We start from the raw sequence: 27866 nt of genomic DNA on the forward strand, positions 1-27866 counted from the left end.
TTAGTGTATAATTTACCTGAAACTAAGAATCGTTGTTTTTGTTATTTTAGAATGAGTCATTTATTATCTCCATACAGAGCGAGTCCTCTTCCACAGAGCTGCCATCTTGTTTCTACAGTAGCCCAGAGCAGACAAACTAAACACTGGCTCAACATTGCATTGTTGGCATTTTTGCTTTAGCCATCATATTTCACCCTCCTCTGGCACACAGGAGAAGTTTCAGCTGAATGCAGTCTGTAACCTCAGATTTTATCTTCTTATATCGCATATTTTATTATTATATGTGGAATATTTTCACCAGTCTACCTTCCACAATAACTTGCAGAGTCAGGCGAGGCGAGGAGGTTAAAGGGCTGCCTCTTTAACCCTTGAAACAGCAGCAGAGGCGGAACAGGCTTATTGTATTTTGTCCCTGTTTTCTTGCTATCATATTTTAAAATCATATTGTACCCCCACAGACTGGCCTTTCCACTCTCATTTGGAACTTTAATTCGCTCCCCATTCGCAACCTTGTGCCTCAGTTCTTTCAAAGCTGACACTGCAACAAGCCACAAGCAGAGGGAGGTGTGTGTGTTTTGTGTGTTATTGTGTGCGGCCTGATTGACAGCTCAGGAGTGATGAGGGCAGGGTGTGTGTGTGTCACAAGACTCGGTCAGAGCTTCAGCAAGGAGCATTGACTTTAGAGCAGCCAAAAAAAACCTTAATTATGTACTTAAAAACAAAACCTGACCCGGCCCTAGCCCGAGGTCGGGCCTCGGGTTCCGTAGGACTCAGGTCGGGTTGCAGACTTATATCACACCCAATAAGACAGAGATACAAATTTATGTATGCAAACACAAACATGTAACATTTAATTTTCCACATTTGAGGGAGCTTTTCATTTCACCTCATCATAATCACAACAGATTGTTCCAAACATATTTCCGGCCCTCTGTGTGATAACATGTCCAGACATGTCCGTTTACAGGCGTCAGTCACCATCACAAGGTGCTGTCGCTTGCTCTCTACACCCACATTCCTTCAGCGTCGCTCCGGAGGATTTCACAGGAAGGGATAGGCAGACTGGACCTTTACTGAAAATGAAACAGTAAACATTGACTCATATTTCATGATGCACAGTACCATGTAATCACATTACATCACCATTTACTTCAGTACCATTTATCAATCCCTTGTGGCTAATTCAAATTACTTTACTTTAATGTGGCTCAGTCATCATGATGCTGAAGAACAACTTTGCTCCAGTGCATATTACACATAAACACACACACTCTGATATTTGTAGGGGTGGACAGATTATCAGCCTGGCCAATTACTGGGGCCAGTATTATGCTTGTTGCAGACTATCTGTATCGGCTGTTTATTTTAATGATCACTGATAAAATTTCTTAATTAAAAAGTGCAAAGAAAGTGTCAGCATGAGAGGAACTTTTACTTTGTAAAACTTCAAGGAGCTATTTTTATTTATTTTTTTTTCACTTGACTTGCTGGGACCTTGCTGTATTTGATGGTGAAAGTTTCAGTTTTAAACATTTGCTAAGGGCATTTAAGCAAAGTTTTGTGTTGGAGTTTCTTATATTCCAAATTCTAAACACTGACAGAAAAAATTCCATTCATATTAAAAATGCAGAGTCAGCTATCGGTCTCATTAACTACTAATACTTGGTGTCGGTATCGGACCTGAAAAACCAATATCGGTAGACCTCTAGTTATTTGTGTCATAAATAACATGAGAAGTTCTTTTCGGTGAGCTAGAAGGCCAGTGTATCTCTTTTGGAAACGTTCCTGTGCTGTATCAAGGCCTGTCGGAAGTCAAGGTGAAGCTGAGCACAAATATTTATTCCTCCTTGCCAGCTTTCTTATGCGCAGACAGTTAATAATAAGGCCTTGGTAGAGTGGCTCAGAGGAATGCTGGGGGCTGAAGGTAGAAGTTTCACCTTGACTGAACCGTGTACGAGAGGGCCTTCATTTCCAAACCTGCTCTTGCGTTGCACTCAGTTACATATTTACAGATTCCTCCGATCCTACTCATTGACGAGGAACACTGACTCAACGTTTAGCTTAACAGCCTCTCCAGAGTGTTTGCCCACTGAGTTTCTTTATTACAGTAGCAGTGTGTTTATTTAGAGCTCAACCATGAATGAAAAGAGCTACTGTGAGCCCACAAACTGGCCTTCAGACGCAAAGAGCAGTGACTGCTTTAGGCAGTCTTCTCAACAGAGCTTTCTCCTTCAATTTTGATTGCATTTATGTCTATGATTTATTGTCAAATGAAAGAGTGTGGATACATTCAGACTGCAAGCAAAGATTTGTTTCTCAAAACAGACCGTCCACATTCAGTGTGTTTACACAGTGTTAGAAAAAGTCAAATTCTTGTGTTAGTCCGACTAAAACTGGACTTTTAAAATACATGTAAGCATGTTAGTCCGGCTGAAATGCTACTAAGTTGAATTTGTCAATGTTGACTGACACACCTATATAATGAGGATACTTTTCATGTCTGAGCCTCAACCGGAGCTGAACTGGCACAAGGGCTTCGACCTGGAAGTCAAACAACATAAATTTGTGGAAGAAAGACAGAATGAAAGATTAACTAATTATCAAGTGCACTTTATTATCTAGTGTACGTTTTTTTTTGCCTAGTTTCATCATTTTTTGAGTAGTCTTTGTGCACTGAATACCACCATTGTGGATTTTATTGATCAGTGTCACAGCTTGGCTCGCCCTTTGTAAAGTCATTTCAGAACATCTGTTTGCCATTGTTTTACATTTTTATAGTCAGCAAAGACTGACTGTCTCTCCATCTGACACCCAACCCTTTCTGTGACGCTCAGTCTCACGCCCATAGGTCGCTACTAAAGACTCTTTAAATTCTCCTCACAAAAGAATGTAGCTTCACATTTAAAAAAGGGTGGGTAGTTTCCACAATCAGTCCAACTGTATTTGTATAGCACTTTTCATACAAATGAGCTGTAACACAAAGTGCTTCATACAATGAAACAGAAATCCCCCCCAACACACACACACGCACACACACACACGCACACACAGAGCTTTATTCAAAGCATGTGAATCAAAAAAATGAAAGGAAAACCAGTAACTGAGGGAATGCTACAAAAAGTGAGAATACACCAGAGGCAGGGTACAACCAATAACCAGATAAGTAAAATAATGAATAAAAAAAGAATAAAATAATAAAGAAAGTAGCAAAAAATGTAAAACAGACTAAAATTTATAAATAAATAGTCAATGAATAAATAAAGTTCAATTAAAAGGCAAGCAGAAACAACAAGTCAACAGTTGGGCACTGTATCTCTGAGCAAATGTCAGTAAAGTGTGATTTATTTTGGGGGGGTTCAGCTGTGGATGAATACACATTTCACAGTTTCTCTAGCTGCAGGACTGTATATTTGACAACTGATTTTGCTGTTACCAGTAAACACCATATTATCTGTTACTGGTGTGATGACACATGCATTGAGCTGCTAGTCAGTTTATGGTTAAGGCCGTACCGCACACTACAGAAGTGAGGTCATCACTGCACCATCTCCCCCCTTATCCTCCTCCAGCACATCCACACCCCTCATATTCTTAGAAATATATGCCTTTCGTCAGACGAAGCCCGATTCTGTATAATATTGCAGCAGACGTGATGACGTGCACGGCACAGTCTCATTGTGGCTGTGTTTCCTGAGAACAGCCATTGTTCAGGTTTTAGTCTGCACTTCCATGATGGTGTCACCACAACAGGCAGGGAGAGAGGCATAGGGGTGAAAGAAAGTTGACTCTGCAGTTTTGTTTGTCAAACGCACATCAGAATGACTTAAAACTCCTGGAATGACTTAGGAATGATATCCCTGTGCCTCCTCGCTCCTCTACGTCTCAAGTTGAAATTGCGAACACAAAATACACCGAATGGAAACACGTAAATTTCAAAAAAGTTTTTATGCTCCGATAAGGTGGTATTTCACAGGAAAAAGCCATATTTTGCGAAACTGTAATGGAAACACTTTTTTACACTTTTATAGCTCATATGATGTGCAACACCAGATGGCAGTAATTTGACTTTATGGATGCCAACCGCCAAATAAGAAGTACAACAAAGTCACATGACATTCTATTTCGAAAATATCCCTTAAGTTTTGCACAAATCTGTAATTGAAACCCAGCCTCTGAGGGCCTTTCTCTCCTTGAACCACCTCTGATTTGTTGCTGTCACTCCCCCTGTACCTCTTGGTATGGGGCTGGGTGATATGGCCTTAGAATCTCAGATTTTTTCACATCAAACTTAATTTCCAATTTTAACAAATTGTCTTTTGTTCCCTCCTAAAACCAAACTACAAATGACAATGAAATGACTCAAAAGAAGTTTTGCTTTGGTTTTTGCAATAAAAATGAACGAAGGCAAACTGAGAAACGACATCTATTGGATGTCTGTCCAACCTGATAGAGGATTCCTTCCTCAGTTGCTCTTCTGGAGGTTTCTACCGTTTTTTCTTTTCCCTGTTTTAGTGGGCGGGGGGCTTTTTTAAATAAAATTGATTTGACTTAAAAAATGTAGATGGCTTCAAGTCAGTTTTGCATATTGCACAGTTGTACAGTTTAAACAGAAGAGTATTGATAATGACCAATTCTCAAATTATACAACCGAGGCTCAACATCATTTCCATGTTAACAAATAATATTTTTGGTTGTGTTGAAATTACTGGCCCATAGGTCTGTTGTAGTGGAGTCAAACAGCATCACCACTTTATCATCCAATAAGGCAATCCAAGTGTGGCAAATGATGAATAATACGTTATATAGAATCTACGTTTTGACTTATTGACTCTTTTCTCCGTTCGGCTCCGGCTCTATTGCTCCTGCTGCGATGTGTTTACAAAGATATGTATTATGCATAGGCACGCATTAATATTTCCAGCTCCACTGGATTAAAATGGAGGCCCTGTATTTACCCATCGCTGTGGAGAAGTGTGTCATTGGAGCTGATTTGATGAAGGCTTTTATTCAGCCACCATCCCTGTGGTTAACTTTCCTTTCCCAGCTCAGGATTAGCTCAGGGTCAAATCCTCTACTAATTTATCAATCTCTGTTACCAGAAACAAGCCCCCCACCCACCCACTGATTAGCTGTGTCCTTTCACTCTCCTCTTCCGGTCTCCTCTTTCAGGCCAGTTTCCAGTAACAGCCCCCCCCATAACAGAGCCTCTGTCCCGCCTGTTGAATCCACCTCTGACTAAGAATCAGACATCAGAGTTAGTCATTAGTTCAGATTTGCTCTTAAGGAGGAGCCTCACACATAATGTTAACTGAGGTGAAGCTCCGACAGGTCGGACGTGTGGACATCATCATCAGCAGTGATTCAGTGAGTGTGTGTGTGTGATGTCCAACTCAGCTGATCTGTGTGTAAATGACATCTGAGCCTGGCTGGCGCCTCCCTGTGGCCAAATTTGAAAACTGCGTGCTATACAGCTCATTTCCAGGAAATGATTTCAGTGGGCGGCAATGTAGGCTTGGCAATCAGAGGACAACGGTGGGAAAGAATGTCAGCAACAACAGGGATCTGCTGCAGAACTGTGATGGGGAGAGGAGGAAGAAGAAGTGGAAATTTTTCACAAGAAGGAGTTGTCGTGATCTAGCCCTGACTCTGAATTTAATGATGTGTTTTTTTCCATGTAATCAATGAGATCATGTTGTGACTGTGCACAGCACTGATGCAGGTGGCTTTTGGTTGTTTTTTTTTTTTTTTGTCAGCCCCGATGTTGCCTTACCTGTGTGATTGCTGCAGTGGATGGAAATTTCCACATGTGAGCGTCTGTGTGGGCTCTGATAGTCATACAGATAGCAGCTGTGGGTGGCTCAGCAGCCCTCTGCTTGTTTCGGGACCAGAGACCTTTAAAAAGGGGAATCTACCTGATCCTCTAAACCTGCCTCTGGCATTTTATTTGAATGGGTAGTTTCGGGAAGTGTGCACACGTGGGTTTTGTCAGATTTGAATATATGTCACATAGCCAGCAGCAAAAACCCTAGTGTTAACCCTTTCCTTCCCATTTTTATACCTCTGCACCAGCAATAGCAGAGGCCAAAAGGGTTGTATTTTCGTGTTGTCTGTACATCCTTACACACTTACACCTGTGCATCCCATTCTTGTGAGCGCAATATCTCAAGAACAACTAATGAAATAGATTTAAATTTGGCACAAACATCTACTTGGACTTAAGGATGAACTGATTATATTTTGGTGGTCATAGGTTAAAGCTTTAGGTCACTGTGAATGCATTATTTCAAGAACACCTTGAGGGAAATTTATCAAACCTGGCACAAACGTTCACTTGGAACGAACATGAACTGATTAGATTTTGGTGGTCATAAGTCAAAGGTCAGCGTCACTGTGACCCTGCATCCATCTCATTCTTGTAAAGACATTATTCCACAAACACTATGTGGGAATTTCTTCAAATTTGGCACAAACGTTCCCTTGGACTCAGCAATAAAATGATTACATTTTGGAGAATAAAGGTCAGTGTTACCTTGCATCTGTATCATTCTTGTGAACACACTATCCAAGAAGGCCTTCAGAGAATTTTCTCAAATTGGGCACAAATGTCCACCTGGACTCAAGAATGAACTGATTAGAATTTGGTGGTTGTGGTCATTGTGATCTCACAAACCATGTTTTTGGCCGAGGTTTTTGGTCTAATAGGATAAAATGATGAAGTGATGACATTTTATATTTAAAATGTCAAAGGTCAGCTGCACTGTGACATCACAATATTCTTCAAAAACACTCTTCTGGCCATTACTTGACTGGTACATTGAGGCACACAAGTGCGTGGAGGTAATTATAGTTTTCTTTTTTTTCTTTGTTTCAGGAGCGCTTTGCCGAAATCTTTGGGCAGGACGCGGCGGCAGAGAGCAGGCGGTCTCAGGAGAGTTTCAAGAAGTGGCTGCTGGCGGGAATGACCCTGGTAACCGGAGTGGTGGTGGGCTCACTCATCGCCCAGAAACGCCTGTGAAGGGAGACACACGACACCCCTTCCCAACACTCATAACCCTTCTCCGCCTGTCACCATCCTCGACCTCCACAACGACAGAAGTGAAAAATGAAGGTCCTGTTTGTCTCATCAGAACTGCTGATGATGTTTACTCACCCCCCCCCCCCCCCCCCCCCCCACACACACACACACACACACACACATGCAGGCACACACACACACACACACACACACACACACACACACACACATCTCTCAAAGTGGACAAAGAATCCTCACATGTTGTTGAACTTTTTGAGAAAAAAGACAGAACAGAGGAAGAGTATTCATGTGTTCACCTTATTCCACCTTGAAAAAAATGTGCGGTTATACAGAGACAGATGTGTTTTACTTGCTGGACCGATTGTTCCTGCGATTCCTCCCTCCACTGGTTCTGTCTTTATGTTTTAGTTTTAACAAATTTTGGTTTCCCGTGTTTGTCCACAAAAGAGGCTAAAACTGACTTCACAGTGAACCTGTCTGATATTAAGAGTCAGTGTGTTTTGGGGCTCGGACCGCTCCACACATCTCCGTCTCCAAGCTTGTTTTTTTGCTGGTTCCCTCAGACGCCTCCACCATAGCTTTGTGTGTGCCATATGGAGAGTGAAAGCAGGGGAGGATGTAGCACCTGCCCCTGAGCGGCTTCTAGCTCCCATTTCCTGCCAGCCATCCAGCACATACCAGTACAACATCATCAGCCATGACTCCACTCACTGTTTTGTCTTCATGCTCATTGGTTTTGTATAAAAGAGAAACCTGAAACCTTTAGTTAATGAAACACGGGAGTCTTAAACGATCTCCTCCGCTTGTTTGTGTTTATGGCGCGTTTTTGGTTATTTTTTGGGCTTTGTAAACCATTAAAACCCCAGTGCTCCCGCCGATCTGTGCTCCGTGGTCATACTTGGCCTTGAGTGGATCCTGTTTGTGTTTAGTCAGCCTGCCGAGTGCCAGGCCGCCGTGTGTGGCAAGTTCTCAGAATCGGTGCGAGTGCAGTTCATGCGAGCGGGGCGCTGCGGCTCACACCCTCCATGTTTACTCCACAGTAGCTGAGGAATGCAGCAAAAACTGTAGCAGCGTGCACAACAGACAGAGCGACAGTATCACAGCAACACTCAGACAGCAACAGACATGTGGGTGTAATGTTTTTATTTTGGGAACACTTTATTTTAACCCCCCTATTAAGCATTTATAAGCAGGTTATAAACATTTAATAAATGGCTCATAAAACACTATAATAGTGTTTATTTATGTATCTATCAACAGTTAAAACTTTTGCATGTAAATGGGAATTGACAAGATGTTAAAGATAACAATGCTATTATCAATCCTGCATTCCTGTCCAATTCCTTTTCGATTTCCCCTTTTGATTCCTGATCAGTTTCTGTGTGGAAAAGAGCGGGCCTACACAGGGGTTTCACCATCAACGGTTTTATCTCTTAGTCTTAAATTAGAGAATATTTGTGCAGCATTTATTTCCATGTAGTTCAAAAATTTAGAAGAAAAACTTGCTAAAAACCTTGCTTGCGTGGCGCTGATGTCATTATTACAGGATGTTTACCCACGGTAACGGACATGCTGCTCGGTTTGGAAGCATAGAAAGATGTTAACTATTGTCATCTTTATTCGTAAAATGAAGCCATATTTTGGACCATGATTTCTCCTTGCTGCAAGTTTACGGCAGCGTAGACGCATGAGTTTGACTTCAGTGTTTTGCAACTTTTTGTGCAACTGTCAGAAAAACATGCCAGCAGCAATAAGAGGAACTGGGGAGCTGCTTCCAGTGAATTGGACAGTCAGGAACCGCTTCTCAATTGCTAGTCCTAATGATGCATCCATAACTGGTGCATGAACAGTTAATGATTGACAGATAACAATCTTAATAATACTGAATGATTCACAGTTACACACATGAACAAATCCTCACAGTGTGATATTAAACATACATTAACTGTTAATGAACAAATCATTTACAGGCAGGTTTAATGGAGACATGTTGAGTTTGAAGTTTCATTCCTGACCACAGAAAATAGTAAATTCTTAAGTTCTGTGTACTTGAGGGCTTAAATTAATGAATATAATAAGAAATATTTCATGTGTGATAAAAATATAACGATTACAGGCCGGCCCAAACTGATTTTGCTGTTTGAACTTTATAAAATCAGTCAATTACATTTGCAAATAGCTATAACATAAACACAGCATCTAGACTGCATATGTTTCTTTTTGTAATTTTTTTTTTTTTACGTGAGCAGGATCCATACTCAGTGGGACATTTTACAGGGTAAAAATCAGCTTGTCAGCGCTCTCTGGTGGACAGACTATGTAATAGTGATAGCTGTTTCAAACCTAGTTTGGCATTGCTGTTCTGCAATTTGTTGTTATTTATTAGCCGACATGTGCACTGGTATAAAAGCATAGCTGCAAAAAAGCTAATATGAGCTGATATGTTGTCCTGGCCAATTTGCTATAACTATCCATTAATTATCTGTTCATAGTCCAGTTATAGATGCCAAGTAGTAATTGGAAAAGAACATCAATAAACACTTGAAAGGCCCTTATCAGTTTACAACTACGTAATAGTGTGTTTCAATTTATTGTTTGTAGAGCTGCAAACAATCAGCCAAGTGATTGATAATTTACCAGCAACAATTTTGATAACTGATTAATAATAATCAAGCAGAAATGACCAAAATACACTGGATCTATCTTCTTAAATGTGAGGATTTGCTGCTTTTCTCTTTTGTCTTTGAAGAATTGTGACAGACGTGTTTCACTATGTTCTGTGGAGCCTCTAAAGTTCAGAAATGTGACTTTAAAAAAAAGTTTAAAAAAATCTTGCAAGCACAAGTAATCATTTTCTGGTGAGACCAATTATCGTGTGCATACAAGATAATTTGTTTTCACAAAATAATTTGCGTGTAAGATGGAGAAAATTAAAATTTGGGGACTTTAGGGACTCTGCAATTTTCTGACATTTTTTGATAAACTAAGAAAAGATTATTCGATAATGAAAGTAACTTTTAGTTGCAGCTATAATTGTTTATATTTCTCAATAGGGTTAAAATAAAGTGTTTGAGTGATTTCCGTGCTAATTTTGCAATAAAATCCTAATCATGTGCTGCAGTGCTCAAACAGGAGACTACTTTTCCTCTGTGTGCTAATTCAATAACCATTCCTTATTTTTGCACCATTAGTCAAATCTTACATTTATCAATGACGGAGTTGCGCTTCATGTTTTCACCAGAGTGAACATCATAGCCTTTTAAAGATTTATGTAGCAAACTGGTGAGGCAGCTGTTCTCGAGGAGACAACGCAGTTCTGCATCAGATGTTATTTGATTTAAATTTGATTAGAAAAGTGTCAAAATGTGTCTGTGTACCATCTTGAGCGAATCAGCAACTGTCAGCGGCTGTAGGACCATGAAACACCCAAACCTTCACATCTCATCTCACACACATTCACTCCAAGTTATCCATGCATTGCTTTCACGGTACCCCCCTCCCAAAACTTCTCCTCCTCCGTCCTCCCCTGACGCCTAAAATCTGTCAAATCTCCATCCGTCTCTCCTGCTCTTCCCCTCTCCATCCAGCTCCACCTCTTCCTCAGCGATCCCCCGGCTGTCACTGCGCCTAGTCACGTGTGTCAGTCACAGCTGGCCCACCTGCTGCTCCGCACAAACACACCTCAGCACGCACACCCGCGGGTAAGGTACACACCTGTCAGTCACATGTAGTCCGTCAGAGACGTGGAGAAGGAGACCTCATCTTTGTTTCGGAAAATCTTTCCATCTTTAATTTAAAGCTGCAGTCGGAGAAGTTGTTTGTCACCGGGCGTTTCACGCACCAACGACTGGCAGCTCCATTAATTTACTGGGAAGGGAGAGAAGGTGGGGTGGGGTGGGGTGGGGGGGGGGGGACTCCTTACTGTTCCCAGTATCCTATCCAGTGCTCCAATCTTGATCTTATTCCAAATACAGCTCACAACAATATGTCCTTGACTCTATTAGTGTGTTATAGCAGCTCAATAAAGCACAAAACATGACAGGGACGTCTCATCACGGAAGAGTTCAGCACTCGATTCCAACACATGGAGCCAGAGAGCATGAAAATTTAAGGAGGGGACAATAAAAAAATCTTGATTTACATGTTGAAACATCCGTCACTACATTGTTAGTGCGAGCTCTGTCTCTGTCTTCAAAGCAGGACTCATCATCAATGCTCCTTTTCATCCTCATAGTTCACAGAATCATCTGCAAACTTTTACATACACAAAGTTCTCTTTCTAAGCTGATTGTTATCATTGGAATAAATATTACACCCAATAAAATAACCCTGCATTGACTATTGATGAGTATCATCCTCTAAATGCTTGTGATCTGAGCATCTTATTAGCCAAGGTCTGCTCTCATACATTCCAGTACAGTATAAATCTATTTTTCTAGTGTATGCCCCACCAAGAAGCTGCTCGCAGGCTTTTCTCTGCTGTCCTTGCCCTCACTGAAACAAGTTCCCCCCTATACATATGTGTGTCTGTGTGTGTGTGTGTGTGTGTGTGTGTGTGTGTGTGTGTGTGTGCGTGTGCGTGCGGACCCCACATTTGAGTGAAAAACATATGGTTCCCTTAAGGGTGGAAAACCTGTGTGTGCGTGTGTGTGTGTGTGTGTGTGTGTGTGTGTGTGTGAATTTCCGTGCGGCAAAAATGTTCTTGAAGGAGGCACAAATGAAGGAAGTGTGACAGCATTGGCACGACCCTATATATATATATGCTAGTTATTTAAACTGATTAGAATAGTACGTTAGCTTAGCGACATATTTAAGAAAAATCGGAAGTGATGGCTTTTAAACATTTATTTATATTTGGTGTATAAAGCATAATTGTGCCCCTTCAAATGGCCTTAAACTCCACTTTTGCATTGATGTGCATTGTCATTCGTTGTGTTTTTCTTTCTTTGTTTCTTTTTTTTTCTAGGATTATTGGACTGCCACTAAATATAAACATAGTATGGGAATATTTTCAAAAACTGAGGTGCATTGTTCTTGGCCATAAAGAGTACACAAAATTTAAAGATTGCAACCATGTCCAGTGGTCTGTTTGTGTGTCTTAGAATGCCGCTGTAAAAACTTAAATTGCATTGAACCTAATAAAGCCCATGTTGGAAGATGTACTGAGTTTGCTGTGTCTTTTCTAAAGACTTGCTTAGTGGGTTGGTGTGTCAAGTAAATCTTTTTTATAAAGCCCATTATCACAAAACATGGTTTGCCTCACCTAAGGAAAAACTCCCGAAAAATAACCCCTGTAACAGGGAGAAAGAATGGAAGAAACCTCAGGAAGAGAGGCAGAGGATGATGAGGGATCCCTCTTCCAGGCCGGACAGGCGTGCAATAGATGTCGTAAATAACAGTTTAATTACAATAATGACAAAAAGGAAAGAGAAAGAGAGAGGGAGAGATGCACAGCAATAATGGTAAACGCATGTCATATTACAATGATGATAGTTGTACAATTACTAAATGCACTCTATGATAGCATGTGATGTTATGTGCAAATGTTGTGGTTGTTGATAAATGTCCCATGCGTATATTGATAGTGGAGGCATGACTCATAATAATTGCAGTAGAAGGTCTCGTCAAATATGCATGATGGGATGCTCAATAACACAAGGTTAAATATTCAAAGTGTTTCCAGAATCAGAAATCAGCCTGAAGGAAGTAAATTCTAGGCTCAAAATAACTGCTCAATGATGTGAAGGTTAACCTAAAACTAATGTGAAGAGGAATTCTTTGTAACTCTAAACAGTGCTAATGTTATACATTTAGTTAGCTTAGTGTTAAGTTGCAAGAATGTGTTGCATACTTTAATTAAGTTAGCATCTATATTCAGCCATTAAACAAGACAAAGAGTCCACAGTCATCCCAGCAACGCTGTGCCAAGTTTGAGCTCAATTTTAAGATCAGTTTGCATTCTTTAAGACCAGCAATTACACAGACACACAAGCACGCTGACCTGTTACACAGGACACACCTGAGTCACACAGCTGATAGTGATTAGATCATGCTACACCAGCTGGCAATTTTTGGTTCTAAAGACGTCCTGGTATTCATGCAATGCAACCAGTGCAATGTTTTAGTGATGTTTTCAGCGGCTTTAGTTTCCAGAGCTTCTTAAATTTAGGATAACATTCTCTATAAACATAAAAATATCATATGAAATACCATTTTTATTTAAAGAAAGTCGTAATCTCAATAACATGTTCTGAATGTTACTTTCCTTACTTTGTTCTCATTTAACACTGTGGGAACATTTTATAAAAGAACATTAAATGATCTGTCGCCTCTCAACATAACCAAAACATCCTCAGAATGTTGCAGTTAAAACATTATGTCCTAGTCAGCATTTACCCTTACAGGGACATTATTTGAAGCGATAAACATCCTTAAAATGTTCTTTTAACATTAGATTAAAATGTTTAAAACGTTATTGCAACTTGTAGGACACATATTGATGCCAAGTCTAAATAAGGTGATAGTCTTCTCTGCACAGCTATTCTGTGTTAGTCTGTTTTCTCCACCTCAGTGTTTTCTACAACCTTTGCTGTCAGCCAATCCCTGTGTTTCCCACCTTTTGCCTGAGTCCACCCACTCCAGCTGGGTCTTGTTCTATTGATTAGTTCCCTATATGTACCTGTGTCTTTGTCTTTGTTCATCACTGTGTTTATCCCTGCCCATGGAGTTGTTCTCTGCTCAATCTCTCGAGCTCCATGTTAGATTTCTTTCAGAAGTTCATCCTGAGGTTCAACATGTCATTCTGGTTAGTTTTTAGTTGTTTTGCTTCTTTTTGTAGTTCTGTTACCTGTCAGTGTCAAATACCCACACTGCTCTGCACACAAAATGCGCTTTTCAAAATTAAGCTGTAAAAAAGTAGTATACATTAATATATATTCTACTTTGAGTTAAAAAAAAAATCATTATCAGTCCTAATCATAAATATCAAATATTCATTAATTTTCAGATTTTGGCCCCTTTAAATGTCAGGTTTTCGTCATGATGCCATCATGTTTTTAGATGAAACAAAAATTCAGTATGCTGCATGCTAAATAGACTATTATTATTATTATATATGTCAATGATTAGCATCAACATTGATTGTAACAGTGCACATAGTGGAAATAGCATGTATTTTCTCCATATGCCCAATATGGTAAAATTGAAGTCATCAGGTTGAAAATAGTAAAAAATTAAAAATCCCAAGGCAAAAGCCCAGAATGACAGCCAGAAATAATACAATGCATGTTTTTATACTTTGATGGCTGTCAGATCCAAAATATCAGTTTGAATGGGTTTCTATGGCGACTTTATTGCACTTAACAGTGTGAATGCAACAGTTTTGTTTCCACAGTGTATTTTAAACTTATTGTAGGAGCTGAGCTGGAAATTCCAAGATTAAACAAAAATATACAATCTTGTCAAAGTGTATGCCATATGTATGAACACAGGCAAAATTATCAAAAAATTAAGAATGAAAATCCTATAAAATGTGCCAAACAGTCCCTAAGGGTTAAATTACTTTCTACCACTGATGAAAAGTAATTACTATGAAAGTGATCAGATTCTCAGTTAATGAGTCTTTTGTGCATTTGAAGCGAGCAGGAGCAGGCGTGTACTCCAGATAATGAAAAGAGCTGGACAGAGGCATCAGCAAAACTTTATTATTATTAGGTTCCAACAGGACGGACACAGTAATCACCATGACAGAAGGCTGCAGAGGTTGGAGAGGAGGCCCCTGACTGAGAGCCACAGGTGGCACAGAGTAAAATGGCCCCAGAGGTGTTGTCAGTGGATACGCTCTATTCTTCTAGTGGTTTTGACAGTTAAAATGCAACATTCAAATCGAGACTGACTTCAACAGCTGCTTCACAGTATGGAGCAAAAATCCATCCTCTGAGGCAGCAGGTCCGGACTCTGTGCCACCTCGGCTACAGTCTGGTCCTCTCTTTATTTCCACTGGCCCTTCTCATAGTCCCACTTGGCTGAGAAGCCCTCGATGGGGTTGACCCTCATGTCCAGCATCCTCTGTAGCTGTTTGGCCTGCCACTCTTCCTCAAAGGTTCTAGGACGCTGAGGGTAGACTACAAAAAAACAAGGAGCAAAATGGCTTGATTTCTTTCAAAAAACATGGGAAGAAAACATTGAACAACGAAAAATGAAATGACCCAACAATTATTAAGAAACTGTTAAAAAAACCCCACAAACAAACAAAAAAAACAAACAACAAAATTACTGAAAAATAAGTTAAAAATAAATAAATAAATAAAAATAAAATGACCTTGAAAAGTGCAGAAAAAATAATTTAATTTAATAACATAATTCTAAATATATAATTATAATAATTAGATAAAGTTTTCCCTAGATTTTTTCCTATATATTTTCCCTAGGTTTCAGAAATAATTTCTACTTTTTCTTTTTTTTTCTTTTTTTTTTGCAATTTCTTGAACATGTCTTGCCAAGTTACTTAATGCCGTTTTTATTTTTTGCTAAATTTTGAAAGAAATTTTACCGTTTTGCTCAGGGTTAGAAATTATATATTTATTAGAGGCATCTGAAGAAAGGTGATGTTACTCTGGGTTTCAAAGGGTTAACATTTAGAGCTGTCGAACACTGGTATAACTCATAAAGCCCGACATCCAGTAACAGGGCTCTGTTTTTTTACTGGCCGACTGGTATGGCTTACTGGGATACTTCAAAGCAGCAGAGCCAGTGTTAATGCTGTTATAAGCAGCTGTGTGTGATGTTGAGGCAGAAAAGGTTTCCTGGTCTTGGCATCTTGCATTGTCTAATTTCAAAGAGCTAGGTTTGTCTTTTCAGAGAGTGAAAGCAGATTTACCGTAGACTCTCTGCCACCACACCACCAACCCGGTGAAGCCCAGAAAGAGGAAGATGCCCCCCATGACGGTCTTCCACTCTGCTGACGGCTGCTTCATCTCTGAGTAGGTCTGACGGAAGGCGAGGCGATACACTGCGGGGGCGGTGAGAGGAGAAGTGAAGGACAGGAGAGGTGGGTGAGATAGAGGTCAAGAAGACAAAACAGGAATGAGCACCATTCACAAAATACCTCTTGGTATCACTTTCTATAAAGACCACATCTATAATGCATTATAAGGACATTCATAGTGAATTATAATGTAATGCTTTATGACTAAACTCATAATGAAATATAAGTATGAAGTGTCTTACAGATATTCTTGATTAGTTAGAAACTAGAGGTTGGCTGATCCATTCACATGAGCTAGGGGGTTGTCCGATATTGTTTTTTCAGAGCCTAGAGAGACAGATAACCAATTAATCTTCTAATTATCTGAATACAATGTGTAAATTTCAAAACTGTCTGTTTACCACAGAGTGTATTTTCAGCTATAATCCAAAATCCAATCAAAATATCCCATTGGCTCTTTGACAAAGAAACCAGAGCGAAGCCAACTCCAGAGTCAGCCTACAAATAAACGTCATCCCTGCAGCAAATGCAGTCTTGGAACACATCTGATGACAATTTAGCTTATTTTAATTTAACTTGCGTTAAGATACATAAGTATAAATATTCACCATGCAGGTAAATGGCCCCTTTCAGAGCTGGTTATTGTTACTGATACAATAAAGTGTAGTATTTTTGCTTGTTCATTTACTTATAGGTGCTTTAAACAAATAACTGTATTTTGTATCCTCATCATAGGTTACTAAAATCACAATCTGCAAAAGTAACAATAACTGTAGCTATCCTAATATCATGTAGTAAAAATTACTGCTTGACTACTCTGGTGCAATAGAAAGTATATTGTTGCATAAAATTAGGATGCTCGACTAAAGCACAAGTACCCCATAGTTGTACTTCCTGTGAATATACTACAATCTTCTATGAGTATTGAATGTATTAGTTTTAGATGTATTTTTAACCTCGTGATGTGTTTTTGGCTGCACTGTGCACCGCTTCAGCGGCTCCACACTCTCACCCTGCAGGTCAAGAGGAACCTACGTGCAAGCTTCTCCTCTTTGGTCAGCTGGCCCCAGGGTCCCTTCTCCTTCTGTTTCAGGCTCTTGTCAGCGGCAGTCAAGACGTCTTTGTAGGGTTTGTCAGGTAGAGGGGTGTCCAGACGGTCAAAGTACTGAGGCTGAGACATGTCCACTGTCCCTGACACCTCTGGATGGACAGAAACAAGAAGGGTCTCTTTTGGAACCAGCTGCTGCAGAAATGAACAGTCAAGAGAATATTTACCATTTCCCTGGTTTAGAAAATGCTAGTCTGTGTCCTATATTTGATCAAACACAAAGGCCCAGAAGACCATGTGTCTGTGTGGATGCCTATTGATGCTGGTGCAGCAGTGCCATCTGCTGGTGTGAGGCCACTTTAGACTGCCTCCTGTTCCTCTACATCAGCCTTGATGGAGAGATGCTTGACTGACTGAATTTGGTTGATTTAAATGTGGTTTCATACAGCTGACATCCATTGCTGTGTTCTTCAAGTTTGTACTAATCATAGCAAACATCGGTAATCTCCAGGTATGCTTTTTGGAAACATACGTACCGCTGATATAGATTCTGTGACACTTGTTTTTTTTTGGGGGGTGTTTTTCCTGAGGTGATTTGAGGGTCTAAGGGCAATGGGATGTTGTAAGCTGTAAAGCCCTCTGAGTCAAACTGTGTTTTGTGATAATGGGCTTTAAGTATGCAGTGGTGGAAAAGGTATTTAAATCCTTTACTTCATGGCCTACCAGACATGCTAATATCACACTTTGAAAATACTCTGTTACAAGAAAATTTCTGCACTGAAAAATGTTAATTGATTATGTATGTCAGTATCATCAAGAAAATTAAGTACTCATTACAGTGACATGTCCCTCTCTTATCACTGCTCCTGCATGAATGTAAATGCAGGATTGGTCCAGCCACAGGGTCCAGAATTCTCCTTAGCTTTAAGTTCAAGGTCCACAAAACAGATAAATTACCAGATATCCAATTATATTTCACAAGATGTAAACAGTATGTTCACTTAGAACACAAAAAAATAAAACATATTTCACGAATAAACAAAACCAGCACTTCAAAATAAAAGCTGTGTGCTAGAAATTCACTCTACCTCAAAATAAAGTGTTTTTCTTTTCCTTTTTTTTAACAATTTTTTTTTTTTTTTTTTACAATTTGACAATGTTCATGAGTCATTTGCTGTCCATTCAGAATGGACTGGTGACCCACTTTTGGACCAAGACAAACCAGTTGGGAACTATTTTTCTAAAGGACTGCAGCTAATGGTTATTTTTATTATGGATGCTTCTGCTTTTTTCCTTATGTTTCCAGTCTTGATTAATTGACTAGTAGTTTCAGTATTGCTCCTAGGCCTACATACTTTTGGACAGTTAAATTTTCATATTTAAGCTATTTGTATATTTTTATGCAAAAATGCTTAACCTCAAAGTAGGCTAGCTAGTGGCGAAAACTGTCAAATAATTGTAGTAGAGTAAAAAGTAGCCTATAATATTTCCCTCTAAAATATAATAGAGTGGCATTTAAAGAAGTGACTCCATTACCTCACATTTGTACTTAAGTACAGTACTTGCAAACCCAATTTCTACTGCCAACAGGATGTAAATAATAGGCTAATTAGCATATAGCGGAAATTCCTAATCGGGTCCTTGAATGTGATGGGTCACCGATTTAGGCGTAACACCTGTACAGCCGCCATTAGCTCGTGAAATTTGACCCGGTACCATATGTGACGTTTGAAAACCGTCCGCTCGTCCAGTTTGTTTATCCAGAGAAGACTGACTTTCCCACTCGAGGAGTTTAATATGTTGTATTTCAGAAACAGATGTGATAAAGTACATTAGTGTCGTCATTGGTGCCATGTTACCGTGACCGTGGCTCGCGGTCGCCATCTTCGCGGTGTTGGTGGTCAGGGCCGCTGTCGCGCGCCTGGTCACCAGGCTGCCCAGGCGGCCTGCAGTCAGGCGGAACATCTGAACACAGGTCAGTGACAGAAAAATACAAGTTTATTTCATTTTACTACGACAACATGGTAAACTTCTGTGTATAATTATCATATTTCTTTATTAAACAGGATTGGTAGTCCACCTCGACAAAAATAGTCGTTCCTAAAATGTAATGTAGGCCTATTCAATTATCAAAGATGGTGGAAGAAAACGGGCTGAGTACAGTCAAACGCTTTAAAAGCATATTTAAGAGATTTAAAAGTGATTTTTTTGTCAGAGTGACTAATTAGGTGGTAATGAATTCCATAGTACAAAAAGATATAATTCTAATGAAAAAAACGAACCTCTACTTTTAAATATAATTTTAAAATGTGTGTGTGTTTTAATATAAAAGTCTTTTTTTTACTCATAAGTTCATGACCATTTGAAACTGAGTAAATTTGATTGAATTTTTACAAAAAACATGGGAGAAAGCAGCAAGCAACCTAACAAGACAAGACAAAAATTAGCAAAAAAGTTGTAAAAAGTTTAACAAAAATCCCCTGAAAACAACTAAATAGAAATATTAAAAAGGTACCCAAAAAACCATTAAAGTAAGTTGCAGTGCTAAAAAATAAGTATTTCAAAAAATTATTATTTTTTTCTGTAACAATTTTAAATGTAAAATTATGATAATTATAAATACAGTTTTTGAAAAAAAATAAATAAATTTTTGCGATGAATTTCTAATAACCTTTTTTTTCCCTTATATTTTTTAAAACTAACGTTTAAACAATTTTATTGTCCCTTTTACTAATTTCTTGCACATTGTGTGACATTTCTAGCCAAGTTGGTCATTGACTCTATCCCACAATGTTTTGACCCCTTCTTTGTAAATTGTTTTTAGGGAGCCTGTTTTAAGGACAAAACACCCATCATTCCAAATGAAGGTAAGTCATGATTTTTCTTTTGTTATTAATTTGCCAAGTGCTTTTGTCTGAAACCAATTTGATCATATCCAGAATATAAAATGCATCTTTCACTTTTTCAGTCTCTTTGATTGATAGTTTTGTGTATAACTACTGACTTTGGACAGTAAATGCCAGGCACACCTGCAGTATTACTTTGTTACGAGGTCATTTGTACTATAAGCAGGACAAAAGAACTGAAATGCACAATGAGCTGTATTTATGACTCTCAGAGGAACCCTTAAAGGCAGCAGTAACCTCAGCCAACAGTTCATTAAGGCAGAAAGATGACAGCAGGTTATTTATGAACTTCTGTACTCACACAAATATGCACACACTTCATTTACATACAACGATTCTTCTGTAAATATCTGCCGCGCATTCAGTTTTATGGTGCAGTGGTCTGAACATTTAATTGGCCGTTGATTCTTTGTAAAAGCAAACAGTGGACATGCTGATCTGTCTGTGTGTTGTTATTCACAACAGTGAATCAGAAGATCTCATTAGGTGCTTTATACGGTGGCCTGGATGAATGCCAAATCTGTTGTTTGTCACTCGTCTGGCTGCCTCATTAGCTTTCACTGTTAAATACACCACAAGGCGACAGACATGCAGATTTTTAAAAAAAAATATGACACATAAGCCAGTGCAGCTCCATTATCGATGCTCTGGTATGTCACAGTGATTGCAATCAGGTGTTTTTTTGCAGGGATGCAGACAGCTGGTACTTCTGATACTGGCATTATTGTTAAATTAAGCACAGTGAAAGCAAAATTGTGTCTCAGATGAAAGTAACAGATGCATTCGAAGGTCAGTGATATGCAGCTGGTCATATTATGACATACAGCAGTGCATTCCCCCGTATCCATTCAACTCAAAACTTTATTAAGGACTCAGCTCATTAGGAGGTCTGTAGACAATAATACAAAATAATGCTAACAAAACAATATTAATAATAATGAAAAAGGCACGTAGAAAAAAATCTATTAAAAAAGCTTCCCAACTTTGGAGAGAGACTTACTGCTCCCTCTCTGAGATTTGTTTTCCCTTTTACAGCAGCTATATGCACTTTTTTTCAAAGCTATTTAAGGTAAAAGAATGCCTAAAAATCTATACATCATTTAGGAAAAACACGATAGTTGCAGAGGAAAAACATCATCCCGTAGAGCCTAAATTCTATGTTGTATTTAAATGTTCTCCAACTTTCTTCACTCTTCTGAAACCAAAACGCAACAAATGTTGACGATGACTCATTTTCACTCTTTTGTATACTATGCTGGAGCAGAGTTCACAGAACGAATATTCAGCTGACAAATCTTCTAGATTTGAATCCATCCCATAATAATCTGGCCTGCTTTAATTGCAAATCAAAGATCCCCAACAATGTCCTGTAAATGTGGTGTGATCTTTAATACTCAGCACTAAATATTTGGCCAACATAAGAGCATTTATTCAATTATATTAGATATTTTTAGGGAGGAGCAAAGTAGGATAAACAAAATATTATGTGGTTGTGGCACAGCTGAAGGTATTATGGCTGCACATTTAATCGAAACATTATCGTAATCGCGATGTGAGCAAGTGTATTGCAAGTATTTTCTGACTGAAACATGTAGGATATGTTGGAATTATTGTTTTAGGAGCATTATTTGGACACACAGCATCTTGCCTGTGTATGGTCGGCTCTGTGCGTTGCCATGGATAAATTGTACTAGGGGTTGACTGATTATTGGTCTGGCTGATTATTGGGGCCAATATTTGGCATTTAGCTGATTATCTGCATCAGCGTTTTATTTTAATGAGGATGATAAAGATAATTAATTAAAGGTGCAAAGAAAGTGTCAGAATGGGAGGAACTTTTACTCTGTAAAACCTCAGGGAGCTATTTTTATTTATTTGTTTTTTATTTAAAATTTCACTTGACTTTATAACAAAAAAAGCGGCTAGGAACTCGCTGTATATGCTGTTGAAAGTTTTAGTTTTGAGTTTGTTATATTCTAAATTCTAAGTATTGACAGAAAGTATTTTATTTTAATTTTAAATGCATATCGGTTCCAAATATCGTTTATTTGTTCATTATTACTAATAAGCGGTATCAGCCCTGAAAAACCAATATCGGTTGACCCCTACATGATACTCAACCCAACAGTTTGCAAGGCTGTGGGGTAGAGATGCATATTCAAAAGCACACATTTTTGATCATGTAAGACTTGGATATCGACACATGTTTGGATAAGCAAATATCACAATATCGATCTTCTCAAGAAGGTGGTGGACTGAATGAAAAAGGGAGGCTGTGTTTGTGTGGTCCAACGAGTCCGCCACCAGTGAAACAATTCTAGTATAAGCAACCATAATTTGAGGGGATAAATGACACGTTAGGACGTGTTAATAAGTGTATGCAACGCTGCATGTAAACAGGAATATTAGTTCTTTTTCATAAACTATGTAAACAACTTAGTTGGAATATTGTCTTTTTGGAATAAGGGCAAAAAAAAGGGATCTTTTGAGTGTGTAAACATAGTCAGTGTAGTGCTTCAGAGATGCTCAGGCCACAGATAGTGTTCCAGATCAGGAGGACATACTTGATCATTTCATTGAAAATGAACTCAAAAATGACAATTTTCACCAAAATGGCATTTCATATTGCAGTCGCAGTGTCTTACATAATAATGGCAATATGATTTTGTATGCATATTGTGCAGCTCTGGAAGATAGAAAACAAGAAAGGAAGCTAAAAGTTTCGGGGCTTTTAAGAAAATATTCAGGGCTGGAGCCCCAGAAGCCCCCCCTCCCCTTGCTCTGCCACTGAATGAATAATATTTAGATTATGCTTAATTATGTTGTTTCTCTCATATTGCCTTAGTGTTCGAACCTTTCACCTGTCGCTCTGTGACTTATCACACACACACACACACACACACACACACACACACACACACACGACAAAATAAAAATGGCGGAAGTTGGCAGTTAGTCAGTTTGAGAGTCCGAGCTGACCTTCTGAGAGGGGCAGAGGTAAACAGAAACATTTATCCTGTTTTACACATAATTAAAAGTAAGTGACGTACTTTAAACTGCACTGTCTTTTCTTTGAATTCTTCATTTTTATCACGAAAGAAATGTTACTGGAAGGAGCAATGTTTGCTCTTATAAGTTTTTATCCCTCCAGGATGAAAAAAATGGCATAGAGTTGTAAAGAGCAATCTCTCTGTGCACCAGATACTGCTTCCATTTTGGTTCGAAATAGCACCATCAGGTTTGACATACTTCACTCTGTCTCGAGAGCCTTTTTTTTGTAGCTTCCTGTATGAACACAGCTGCTGCACAATTATGCAGTTTGGCAAATCTCTCAGTCCGATCTTTGTCATGGTTTTGCTATCTTTTCTGCACGTCCGCAACTCTCCCAAGCTGTGTGTGTGGGGGGGGGTTAGAGGAGGGTGGGAGTCTGTCCCTCCGTCATCCCTTTCAAGTAAATCCTTGCCAAACACAATTAAAGTCTGTTTATTTGATCGGGCAAAGTTGGATACTCACGGTTGTCCGAGGAAAGTTAAAGTGCAGGAGAAGATGCAACAGCAAAGGACCAAATCTTGAGAGAAAAGGGCTGCTTAGGCCGTCTTTTTCGTCTGAGCTCTTATCGCCACATAACACTGAGCAGGAACCAACTGGTGGGCGGGTGAGAGAGGCTGGATCGGAGGAAGAGAGAGAGAGAGGGAGGGAGTTTGGGACGAAGAGAGAGACCAAACCAGTGCAAGTAAACAAGCTGGCTGAGCATGTGACTGGCACAGCGAGAAAGAGAAAACAGGTTGAGTTTAGCTGCAGATGACAAAGACAGAGCAGCTCTTATTTCCCTCTCGTTCACCCTTCTCGCTCACAGGTCCTGTGCAGGCGGAGCAGAGACGATGGGGTCGCTTTAGGTGAGGTTACTCCAGGACATGTGGGGGCTATATTTCACAGTGGGCAGGAAAAAAAGGGTGTGTGTGCGCATGTGCATGAGGAGACGGAGGGCTGTGGAAAGACAGAGCCAGACACAAACCAGAGATAAGCTGCAACCTTTTACCCTTAACTAACTACTCCAACACTGCAGGTTGGCACCTGGCCACCATTATTCCAGAGCTGTTTGGCGGTGAGCCCTGCAGCTAACCGCCTGTGGGTGGTATGTGGTGCACAAAGCAGCCAGCAGTCAGCAAGAGACGGGGAGGAGATACTCAGGTCGGATAAGGACACACTTGTTGATTGTAGCTCCACCCACTGCTGTGAGCTTCCAAAAACACACTGACCCAAAACACAGCTTAGGTAGTATCAAAATACACAAGAAACCTTCTTGTATTAATTATATATTGAAAAAAGAAGACCTATCAATAGTGTTTTTTTCTTAGCTTGAAGTCTCGTGTGTACTTAAACTCAAAGGGATACTTTACTTTTGTAGTGTGTATGGATAAACTGTGGTAAACGTCCCACCAGTGAACCAGATCTCCCTCAAATGCAAACCAAGATTCTGATGCTGAGTTACATGTTTTAGCTTACTGTTAAACTGTAATTTGAGATTGTTTGTTATTGTTCATTGGTCTCCTGCAGCGCAGTGCATTCTGGTAGTTGTAGGTTTTCTGCCTGCTGAGGGAAAGTGAATGCCACAGTTGTTTTTTCTCAGTTTTCTTTTGTCATGTAGCTCCAGTTTCAAATGTATTTGCGTCCTTCTCCTGCATAGACAGCCAAGTTTTATGAAAAGACCATCTTACCAGCTGTGAAATACCTCAGCTACGCACTTAACTTTGGCAACTCAAACAAAGCTCATTCCATTTCTTATTTTTCCCCCCATCCCCTGATTTCACGTGCTGCATTGTCCCATGAACATAGTATCAAAGGGTAATGGCTGAAAACTTCCTCTATGAAACGGGACAACCCTTCAAGACCCTGACGCATCATCCGTACTCTGGTGTTTATGCAAACCCTGAGGATATTGGGTTTTTCAAAAACATTGGAAAATAATTCATTAGCATCTTGGTAAGAAATGTTCCAAAAATTGCAAAAAAAATAGTACATTTAGATTTTTTTTTAATAGCTAGAGTAAAATATCTAAGGAAAAAAAGAAATAAAACAAGAAAAACTGTATTTATAATTCATAATAAACAACTTGTTAAGCTGCTCGATCATGGCCAAAATCATAATCAGGATTATTCTGGTCAATATTGAAATCACAATCATTTACCATGATTACTCATTGACTTTGTAAACATTTTGCATTTATTGAACATTAAAAAAACGTCTAGAAACAGTTGAACTTTAATTCCCCTTAAAACTTTTCCCTTTAAGCTTCTTTTAATTTCTTAATTGAACTGCTTTATATAATGTGCCCTTAACTGATGGCTGAATGGTGGATGGTGAATGTCGATGGGGTTGTCCTTTTCTCCTTTTTTAAAATTTTTATTATTTTGGTCTTTGTGTTTAAACTTAAGCTGATTTAAAAGATTTGATGTGTTGCCATGTGGTGCTGACACCATGTAAACAAATCTTGCATTTTATTCTTTTTTGCTGCACGTCAGAAACCTCCTATCCAAAGTGTTCCCACACAACGGAATTTGTTCTTCCTGATTTGCTCACCAAACGCTGTTGCTCTTCTTCCGTCATCTTTCCTCGCGCTGATACATCTTGCCTTGCTGGTAGTATCGGCTGTTAGTGTTGAGCTCTGGCTGAGGGAAGGGGGACCCAAAATGCACTTGGCATTCAGGGCACGAGACAAAATAAGGGTACACCTTCAAAACGGAATGTGGAAAAAAAAAATTTTTCTCAATTACATTGTTTTTGTAATTGTTGGGAGCTGAAATTGACATTGAGTTCAAAATTTGATTAATTGCACAGCCCTAGGTTATGTTGAGGATGGCTCCAGTGCATCACCGAGCCACAGTTTCAGGCCCCCCAAAAAAAACCTTGCACACAGAAAAAACGTTTGAACAATGCATCTTTCTTTTTATTTTTCAAATCACCCAGACTTTAATTTAGCAACTCTATAGGCATGGTTAACTTCGAAAACTCTAACAACTGTTCTTTTTTTATCCTTATTTATGTTATTTCTTTGAGTGTAAAAGATATTAATAGAACTCTCCGCTGTTTTACAGATAACAGGTATGTGTATGGATTTTCTGTTTACATTGTATACTCAGTGTTAAGCTTGTATTGTGTGAACAGAAGAGGAGAATGCAGCAGAGCACAGCTGCGGTATAAAGCAGGAAGTCAGTCGGGTGCTTTTGTGTCACTGGTCAACACTCACATAGAGTTATATAACCCTCAGAATATACACTGTATGCTCAGTAACCCTGCCTGAGTTCACAGTCTGCTCTCCTTCCACCAACATGGGCCAAAGTACAGTCACTGCCATGGCGTCATTTGGCAGGAATGGCCACATGAATTATTATCCAGTTTATAATTCCTTATGCTTTATCTTGGACTACAAGAAATGTTTCTTAAGCTGCAGTGGTGGAAAGTAACTTAAATACAATTACTATACTTCATTTTCTAGATTTCAGAGGCACGTATTGTACTTTTCTCTACTACTTTTTTCCACTACATGTATGACTTATTATTATGACTTAAGGATTTTACATATAAAATATTCACTCGGTTTAAGTGTATTTGGTAGTCTACACATAGCGATGCTAAATTTCATATAGTCTAACAGCCCTGCAATAAAAATGGCCTTCATGGAAGCTACACTGTTTACTTAAACTGTTCAAAGACGGTCTGTTCTCATAATAAACAGTTTTGAGCATGTACATCCAAAAATGTCGACTTTTGGCCTATTGCCAATTTTTACTTCTCCAGGCGCAGCAGCAGAGGTTAACCCTTAGGGACTATTTGGTGCATTTTACGAGCTTTTCATGCTTAATTTTTTTGATCATTTTGGCGTGTGCATGCATATGGCATACATTTTGGGCAAGATTGTGTATTTTTGTTTAATCTTGGAATTTGCAGCTCATCTCATAATAAGTCTAAAATACACTGTGGAAACTAAACTGTTGCATTCATAGTGTTAAGTGCAAAAATTTCTCCATTGAAACCCATTCAAACCAGCCATTCAAGCATAAAATCATGCACTGTATTATTTCGTTGTGTCATTCTGGGCTTTTGCCTTGAAATTTGTCATTTTTATTATTTTCCACCTGATGACATAATTTTTTACCAGATTTTTCTACTCTGCATGTAGTATATTGAAAATAATTCATTTTTTGTGTTGTTTTTTATCCTCATCTAAAAACATACTGGCATCATGACAAAAACCTGGAATTTAAAGGGTCAGAATTCTGAAAAGTAATGAATATTTGATATTTATGATAAGGACTGACATTAATTTAAAAAAAATAACCCAATGAAAGTAGTAAATAATATTTTATAAAGCTTGATTTTAAAAAGCTCATTTAGTGATAACATTAATATTGTAATAGTGAGCCCTAAGGTTTAAAGTTACAGTTAGACATGAGGTCTCCCATAGGTTAAATCTTGGGGTTAGGTAAATATTATGTTCATAAAATAAATAACTTTTTTTTGGTTGTGGTTTTCCTAGAGCCTCCTCCTCCCGCGATACTTATTGGCTTTTTGTTTTAAGCGAGAAAATGCAGTTTTATGTCACTATGTCAGAGGAATGAGTGAACTCAGTGGAGTGGGTGGATTCAAAGGCCTGGACCCAGGCAAAGTGTGTTGTGGCAGTAGTTCAGTCACTGCTTGGGTTGCCATCCTATCCTAATGCATGTGTAGAGGTCCTGTTTGTGCATATGTGTATTTAGGGTCTGTGTCTGTTTGTGTAAAATAACAAGAGTGAAAAGAAACTCAGTCTCCCCTGGAGGGGTTTCTCCTTTTTCTTTTTGTTTGCTTAAAAGCTGCTTGCTTCGTCTGGAAACAACGATACTCAGTATGTTT

General features: G+C 39.1%; 2 protein-coding genes across 2 annotated transcripts in view; one reads left to right on the forward strand and one right to left on the reverse strand.

Moving 5' to 3' along the window:
* bcl2l1 (BCL2 like 1) overlaps positions 1-7158 on the forward strand; it is a 40189-nt gene extending 33031 nt beyond the window's left edge. The window contains exon 3 of the mRNA XM_042491541.2: positions 6872-7158. Within this exon, the coding sequence (XP_042347475.2) occupies positions 6872-7015 (144 nt within the window). The 3' untranslated portion in view covers positions 7016-7158. The remainder of the gene's footprint in view (positions 1-6871) is intronic.
* A 7561-nt stretch (positions 7159-14719) lies between these two features.
* Positions 14720-23782, reverse strand: cox4i2 (cytochrome c oxidase subunit 4I2). The gene is made up of 5 exons (XM_042492292.2): positions 23490-23782; positions 18930-19035; positions 17058-17222; positions 15915-16046; positions 14720-15159 (listed from the first exon to the last, which is right to left on the reverse strand). The coding sequence occupies exons 2-5, from the start codon at positions 19033-19035 to the stop codon at positions 15026-15028; spliced, it is 537 nt and encodes a 178-aa protein (XP_042348226.1). The 5' UTR covers positions 23490-23782; the 3' UTR covers positions 14720-15025.
* Positions 23783-27866: the final 4084 nt, after the last annotated feature.

Source organism: Plectropomus leopardus, chromosome 9 (assembly GCF_026936395.1).
Source record: "Plectropomus leopardus strain MGB_pleo_1.0 chromosome 9, ASM2693639v1, whole genome shotgun sequence".
Taxonomy (NCBI): Eukaryota; Metazoa; Chordata; class Actinopteri; order Perciformes; family Serranidae; genus Plectropomus; species Plectropomus leopardus.